This window comes from Pyxicephalus adspersus, chromosome 5 (genome assembly GCF_032062135.1).
Source record: "Pyxicephalus adspersus chromosome 5, UCB_Pads_2.0, whole genome shotgun sequence".
Lineage (NCBI taxonomy): Eukaryota > Metazoa > Chordata > Amphibia > Anura > Pyxicephalidae > Pyxicephalus > Pyxicephalus adspersus.
Window position 1 is genome coordinate 146,341,561 of NC_092862.1, and position 8,688 is coordinate 146,350,248.

At 43.2% G+C, this 8,688-nt stretch overlaps 1 protein-coding gene across 1 annotated transcript in view; it reads right to left on the reverse strand.

Annotated features, from left to right (window-relative positions):
* Positions 1-5,491: 5,491 nt before the first annotated feature.
* Positions 5,492-8,688, reverse strand: part of LOC140331770 (uncharacterized) — a gene marked incomplete at its 3' end in the record, with an annotated part of 7,101 nt that continues 3,904 nt past the window's right edge. Inside the window, 3 exon segments of the mRNA XM_072413042.1 lie at positions 5,492-5,760; positions 6,020-6,088; positions 7,082-7,180. Of these exon segments, the coding sequence (XP_072269143.1) occupies positions 5,492-5,760; positions 6,020-6,088; positions 7,082-7,180 (437 nt within the window).

The following is an 8,688-nucleotide window of genomic DNA, read 5'->3' on the forward strand; positions in this document are numbered from 1 at the left end:
AACAGGATTTATATAGCACCAACATATTACACAGCGCTGTACATTAAATAGGGGTTACCAATGACAGACGAATACAGACAGTGACACAGGAGGAGAGGACCCTGCCCCGAAGAGCTTACAATCTAGGAGGTAACCTTTTATTGTTTACCCCATAGGGTTATAAGTACAATGAAATAATGACAGCAGCGCTACCTCTCTGAATCTACATTCCAGCATACCAGTTTCCATCTATACATGGAACATTCCTGCGGCTTCTCATTTAGGTTGGAGTTTGGCACTGATCCTGTTTTATCACTTACTATAATTCTGCTTCATATTTGCACTGATCTCCCTCTACATTCTTTCCTGACTTATTCCAGCTAGGACGTTGCCTTTATGGTCTCTCCAATTGCCCTGAGGAAGCCCAAGAGGCGAAACGCGTCAGCTTAGAGACTCTTTCTTCTTGATTTTTATTACGTCACTCCAATCAAACTTATTTATTTCCATTTTGGCTAAGTAGTTTGTTCACAATCTTGATATTTGAGCGATTGCTACTATTAGTTTCCACTTTATTTTCGAGTATTTAACAGCTAAAATCTGTATTATTATTTTATGTTTATGTACACACTTCATATTACTATTGTGTAGGAGTAATTGAATTAAATAATTGTGTGAATAATTATTTCTATATAAAGAAATATTGTTTTTGACCACACAAAAAAACTCTTCTGTCTTCTCTTTCTTTTATATCAATTTAGCTCCTAGGGGGTGGCCTCTGATTTTAAGGGAATTCCATAACTGACTTTCACTCATCCTCATTGGAGGGGAATTACCCCATTCTCCATGAACAAGGGAATGGTGGTACAGAATGCTGATATGATGGGCACGGCTCTATTAGACCTGGGAGAGTGAACGGGGCACCAGAGGAGACCCAGGACTTCGAGGAGGAAGACCACCCGGAGGGTCCCAGTGCCCCCTAAAGAGAAGCAGAACCCTTCAGTCTGTAGGGGGGCAGAAGCACTGAAGCTGTGCTCCTCACCCCCCGGAGGCGGTGACAATGCTCTTGGTTTAGGGCCCCTCTGTTTATCAGTGCACTGCCATGATCGGTGTTTAAGCTGCTTGCGGCAATTCGCGTTTTTTTCCGGTAGATTTTGTGGCTACCTCTAAGGAGCAATTTTTAATATTCACACATTAATGTTGTACATTCACTGGTGTGTCATCATTCACATTTATTGAAGGGTGTGGGTACCTTCAGGGCTGAAGTTTTTTAGAGAGCATTTTAGCTTTATGCTCGTTTCTTCTCCCTTATTGGAAGTCTTTATTCAGGAGACCTCCAAACCCAATTCTCCCCGGACCGGCCTTGGGTGGACCCAGTTTTTGTGGTTCTGCACTTTTTTATACACTGGGGTTTAAATTTACAGGAAAAGAAAACACAGATTGTACCTGTGCCCCTGCTGCACTGACATCCCAAGCAGTGTTGTCCCCTGGTGTACTACAGACCACCCCCCACGTCTATAACCTAACATAAGGAGGGAGGTGTTCTGTATCAGACATAGTGGAGTTGTGTGATTTCTGGAAGATGAATTCATATGAAAATTGTGAAAATTGTCTGTGTTGGTATAAATGATTCCTTTGAAGAATTAAAAATATAAAAATAATTGGGTTACCCTATAAAGCTGGGGTGTAGGGGGGCAAGGGGGAGCTGTTAGTTAGATTCGTGCAATGAGATCCCAGGACTTTACCCCTATACCCCTGCTGTGGCCATTAACGGAGGAGGAAGTGTGATACTTCCCCCACCTCCTAGATTGTAAGCTCCTCAGGGCAGGGTCCTCTCCTCCTCATGTGTTACTGTCTGTGTCCATGTCATTTGTAACCCCTTTTTTTTGTACAGCGCTGTGTAATATGTCGGCACTATATAAATCATGTTTATTATTAATAATATTAATAAAAATCACATCTGCAGGTTGGACTTGCTGTGCTATCATTGGTCAGTGAATCATAGAATCCCCGATCTTCTGATATAATTTTTCATCTCCAGAGAATTTATATTTAGCAACCAATCACAAAGCTCGGTGTCATTCACTCTAAAAATAGGTAGAGGAGACGGATTGTGAAACCCCTGTGAGGTCACGGCATTGCACACGTATGACCTAGAGGTGTAATGTCTGGGTGAATCACTATCCTGAGGATGTGAATAGATCTCATAAGATCTGGCAGATTTCACTGACTCACGGGGCTGATTTACTAAAGGATTTTCGGCTGTGTATGTATAAGGTGAATGTTCACTCTGCAGGAGACTATTCACTTAGCTTAGTGAATGCGTGATAATTCTCTGTGCAAATACCCAATCAGGTGCAAGGAAATCTTAAACACCAGGATTTTCCTGCCAGGTGATTGGATGATTGAAGCCAGCAGAGTTTCATCTCATTTACTAAGCTGAATACAATATTCCTCACAGTGATAATTCACTTTGCTGTGTGAACACATATGTCCGTATTCCTTTAGTAGACCAACCCAATAGTAAGAAAAAATTCAGAAAATCCCCAATATTCCTGGCTTCATATTATACTTTGTGTTAGGTGAACAGGGGGCCCAATGCCCTGCATACTAAGGGCCCCGGCACAGTTCATTATCCTCAAATGATTCCCCCATGGGGCCCAAACTGTCCTCTATGTGTATGGGGATGAACAATAAAACTCATGTCCCATGTGGGAATTGCAGTTCATGCTAAGTTGAATCCCCCACACACACATATATATGTCATATATGTCATTTAATGCAGATTTGTGATATGCCATAAGTAAGTACACCCCATTTTAGGAGAAATTCATCACAACTGTGAAGCATGTTGGAGGAAATGTTATGGCTTGGGGTTGCCTTGTTGCTTCAGGGTCTGGAAAGCTTGCAGTCATGAAGCCAGCCAGAAACACTGCATCCTATCAATGGGCTCTATTCATAATTGCCCCGGTGAATGGTAGTATCTCTCTACAGGTCTCCTATTAAAACAATGACTCGTTCTGCCACCTAGTGGCCAATCATAAAAAGCACGTGGCTGCCACAATAGGAAATAAATATTATGAGTGAATTGACAGGTGAATTCATAGAGCCCAAGGCCAAGGTGTGCTGGATGAGAAGTCATTCATCAGAAAGATGAAACATAATTGTATCTGTAACATTCTTATATACCCCCCAACAGGTTAGGGAGTGACCCAGTGAAAGCCCGGATCTAAATCCCCTTGAAATGCTTGGGGCAGTTGGGGGCAGTTCATGAAAGAAAAAACACAGATGTATTATAAATAAATAAATAGGGAAGTTTCATGGTGGTGAGACCTCAAATTCAGTATCAGACTCTGGAAGAAAAATGCGTTTGAGTTGTAATTTCTTATAAAAGGGGGCCACACTGGTCTATGGGGCCACACTGGTCTGGGGCCAAGGGTGCCAAGGGTGCTCTCACTTCTTCCCCATTACAGTGATTTTTTCCCATTATATAGTCTTTGTTGAAATGAAGATCCATTGTTTGCTGTATGAATATGTTGGAAATTAAATCTTGTTCAATGACCCGGTCACATGACTGGACACGCCCGGTCTGTGTATACTGTAGGAAACCGGGGCCGCCTCGGGCCCCATCTTTAAGACTTTCCATCAGTCACATGACACAGGTATTTGCTCTCCATTTGAATACTCTCAGATGGCTTCTCGACATTTCCTGGTGGCGGATGACCCAACATCGATGGAGGAAATACGTTGTATGCTGAACGCCGATAACCCTCATCTTCCTGAGTCAATAGGAAATCATTGTGTACAGAGGATCATCGCCCGTCACATGTGAGACTGCAGAATAAATCATACGGAAAGGACAAAACTGACACTTCAAGAGCCCAAAATCCAGTCACTGGGTGTCACAATGGGTGCAACCTGTATGTCCCCGCCTTCAGGCAGAGACGTATTACAGGTACAGGGCAGGAGGTGTTCAGGCAGAGACGTATTACAGGTACAGGGCAGGAGGTGTTCAGGCAGAGACGTATGACAGAAATAAAATCCTGCATTGTTTTCCTTGCATGTCGTGTTGTACGCTGAGGGATTCAGACAGAGACTGGGGCTGTGGACAGCTGGGAGCCCTCATTGTATTCTGTGCAGATATAAGCTCGCCATTCACATTACAATCTGATTGTACAATCCCCAATGGCCCTCTGATTGGACTGATTGGGTAGTGTAGGTAGGTTGTCTGTTCAAATTGTAACCTGCACCTTTCTCTCATAGTGACAACCATTCCCCTTGTTCCGGCTCTGGTGTCACCAGGACAGGAAGTGAGCAGGAACCTTCCTTAGGAGGGGCACAAAAAGCAATGAAAGCTGACAGAGGTTCTACCCCTCCCCCCTGATTTATTCCTTTATTTTTGTCAGAGCAGAACAAAGAAACAATAAAAGGAAGAGAATTCCTGGCAATCATTCTTCATATCTTACATTGTATTACATTGTATCTGTAGGCGTGGGCGGGGTGATGGGCGGAGCCTCTAACACAAGATGATGATGTCATAGAGGAACTATCTATAATGGGGGAGGGGTGAGGGGGGATTACTAAGAAAAGTACAAAAATACATTTCTAAGAATAAAATTTGGGTGTTGGGAGACTGCCGGTGAATCAGAGCGGGGAATGGCTCAATGTCACGGAGGGGAATGTTTTGGAATGTTGTTTAAGGTGAATCTCATTCTGATATTATGATGAACCCTTCAGGTTCACCTTGGCCGCCCTCTGATATTGGGTGATTTCATGAAATTATCCGGAAATTCATGTGAATGATAATTTCTTCTAAGGACATTCACTCAGATCTTAAAATACCTTATAAACATTCACCCAGAAGAGATAATACCCCATAAGGGAAAGATTCATCTCCCACAGACTTCAATGTAAATCACTGCACACTTTTCATTTGTTGATCTTCAAAGAAAATTCACACGTTGAGATCAATGGGAGATGAATGTTCAATGGGAATGAGAGAATGTTTTTCCAGAACTGAACCCAGGCACATTCACCGTCTGTGATTACCCGGAAAATATCATTCTGTTATCTTGGGGCAATGGGCACAGGGGGTCCAACCCTCCCCCAACATGGGGTACCCCAATCTAAGTGAAGCAGGCAGCTGGGGGCTAGAAGATTTGGCAATCTGTAAAATATTTACCCCCTGTAGTGCAGGGGCCCCAACTGCTATGGAAGGTTTTAAATATTTCTGGAGTTCCACTTTAAAGTCAGCCTTTACCTACAATTAATTGAACCCCAATTTATTAGCCCCTCCCCCTACCCTTAACCCCAGCATGTAAAATTGCCCCCTCCCAGGGCATTTGGTCACTTAGCTCTCCAGCAGTTGGCCCCGGAGTCCCCTCGACCAAGGTATTGGATCCTTGGAATTCGCAGGAGCCTGTGGGAGGGCTGAGTGACATCATCAGTGCCGAGGCAAAGCTCAGGACGCAGGCAATGCAGTAAATGATCTCCAAACCTAAAAATGCCCCTAACTAGGATGTCCCCATGGATCACCCGAAATTTATCTCTCCCTGATCGGGGCTCCGCCTCCCCCTCCTCAGAATCATCATGGAATTCTGTCACCATGTCCGCCAGATAATCCTCATCCTCGGGGTCCTCGGGGCCCATTTCCTCCTCCTCACTCTCAGCACCTTTATCCGGAATCACTCGCTTCTCTTCAATGATAACGGTCCGAGAAAGTGTTTGGTGTTTCTGGTCGCGGTGCTCTCCCTCCTTTGGGGCCGATCCGCCATCTTTTTCAGTCTGTCAGAAGGAAACACAATGAGTTATTAAAGAGTCACTCCGCCCAATACTCCTGATGCTCCCCCTCCTCCTTCATGAGTTCAGCTTTACAATAGACTGCACACAACTGATACAAAATCCAATAATAACGATCTGCCTGGAATTCAGCTCCGCCCCTTCCTTCCTGGCAAGGTCCTCGTGGGCGGTCCTTCTTGTTGATAGCTTAGACCAGTAAAAATAATGTTTCCACAAATTTGCTTCCTGTGTGACACGCACTCACCGCATCCATAGTTGTACAGACGACTGTGAAGTGATTGTCCTTTGTAGACGCCCTGCAGCTTTTCTCCGCCTGTATTGTTATAAAATCAAAAAAGTATATTAATATGAAAATAAAAAAATAAAGAAAATCCTGCAAGCTATTTTGTAATATGTTAATGATGACTATTTGCAGAACAGAATCTAGCCATGTTAAAGGGTCACTCTACCCAGAACTGATAGTTTAGCGTTGGGTGGATGGAGGTCGGGGGAGGGGTCACCAGACTACATGTGCGTATCATGGTACATGTGTAGAACATGCTTACTGCATGGACCCCAGGGCCCTCTATACACCTATGCATGATAAAGTTACATTGTTGCAGTCTGATCACTGGGGAAGAAGCGACTGAGGAAATGCTTCCCCTTGACTGCAGCAGACCAATCACATCATCTCTAGGAATGGAGCCCAAGAGCTTCTTTGTGATGAGAAACGTTGGAGCTTTTTGACATTGCCAGGATTATTATTACATGGAGTGTGGCTAACCGTTCATATCGTATTATCCCAATTAGTTGGGTAGGTGCCAAAGCCTTTTATATCCACAAATTGGACTAACCAACAAGTTACAAACTTGGATATAAATAATGAATCAAAAAGTGTGGTCTCTACCCGACGCGTTTCACCCAGATGGGCTTCCTCAGGGGATAATGGGGACTCTAAAACTGCAATAAAAACTAGTTTCAATGACATTTCAATGGAAACAACGATATATATAAATGATATTAGAATACATAAATGCTACAACTCTTGTGACGTTCCGGAAGATACTAAAGATAATAACCAATACGTACTTCCTATAGTACACTATTGTGGCAAATCAATGATAGAGGTATAACAAAGATCCGTAACGATGGCTATGCCACTCTAATACAAGGGAAAATATATACATGTGGGGAATATTCTATACATATATATATTTCATGAAATCGAGCTCTCCAGCAGTTTCCATTATGTTGTAATTGTCGTACATTTTAGGGTGGAGCGGCAAAGTCCCAGCATTGTCCATGGTGGAGCGGCCATCACACTCACCCCTCCGGCTTTATATTCACATCCAGTGGTCTTGTATTCTGATTTGTGACACAACGTCTCCTTGATGGTGAATTTCACCTCTTTTGGCTTTTCAGGGCCCTGCAGAGAACAGAGTGACACCGTCCATGTCAGATATCCGGGATAAAGAGGACCTGTCATTAATAAATATATATATATATAAAGCATATATGGAGTTTCTTCATCATCTACTAGTTTGTCAGATCCCCATGCCCCGTCCATTCCCTGGGATCTTTGTCCTTATGTGCCCTCTTTCCTGATTGGCTGAAAGAGTCTAAACAATGATGACGGAGATTACATCATCATTAAACTGTGGGATCAACGAGATCTGCACATCACTGGATGAAAAAAGCTTTGTGGGACATCAGACATTGCAGGATGGATACATCAATGTAGGAGAGGACGGATCCCTATAGATAGGTGCACAGGACATGACAGATCCCTATAGATAGGTGCGCAGGACATGACAGATCCCTATAGATAGGTGCACAGGACATGACGATCCCTATAGATAGGTGCACAGGACATGACAGATCCCTATAGATAGGTGCACAGGACATGACAGATCCCTATAGATAGGTGCACAGGACATGACGGATCCCTATAGATAGGTGCACAGGAAAGGTTTTGGAACCCTATTTAGGGAATGTTACTATGTACCCCAGTAATTATTCCATAGAGCGGGGGGGTGGATATCTGGGGGGCCCTAATAAAGAGTGTGTTTAGATTCCAAATAAGCCGATCCACAGACCCCCACAACACAGGGTCAGGTCATAGTGATGGAGCCCTATCCCCCCTTGATGAATCTTGCCAATGTTGGGGGTAGATGGAGGTCTGTATTTTAAAAAAGGGGTGGGGCTAAATGCTTTTTTCCCCCCTTCCGTTTTGTGAAATTCAGATTCCAGAGGGAGGAATTTTTATAAATGGGGGAGGGGGGACACACACATTCTTACTTTCCAGGAAGGTCCTTAATCTAGGACTCCAAGTTTAATTATTGGGGAGGGGGGATCCTGTTTCTTTTTGTGGTCTGTTTGGCCAGGTGACTCCCCCAGTCCAGTGAATTGGCTGAGACGCGCTGTAGTGCCGTTGATCTGTGCTGAACATCAGTAAATAATTCAAATCCGAGTCAGAATTAACTCCTGCCTGGACAGTCCCAAATATTCGTACCTGATGAAAACTAAAGCAGCTGCCAATATTCAGGACTGAAAACTGTTAGGGCCAATCAGAATACAGGTGAAGCTACATCCCTTATATAGCCAATGTGAGAAACATGTAAATATAAAAACATAAATGGCACTTTAACAACATCAGATCATAAAACATTCTTATTATAAAATCCTTGCAAATATAATAAATAAATTCATAAAATTGTTTTAAATACATTTAAACAATAAACATCATTGCAATACAATACAGTATGCTCCCAAACAGTTCCACTCGACGCGTTTCGCACACATATTATTCAGCTTCCTCAGGCCTTACATTGGAGACCTAAACATTTCAACAAAATATTAAAGGTGTACAACATCTTAATATACTTCACATAAATGTAACAAGAACCTTTTCCATCATTGTGACTTTCTACATCC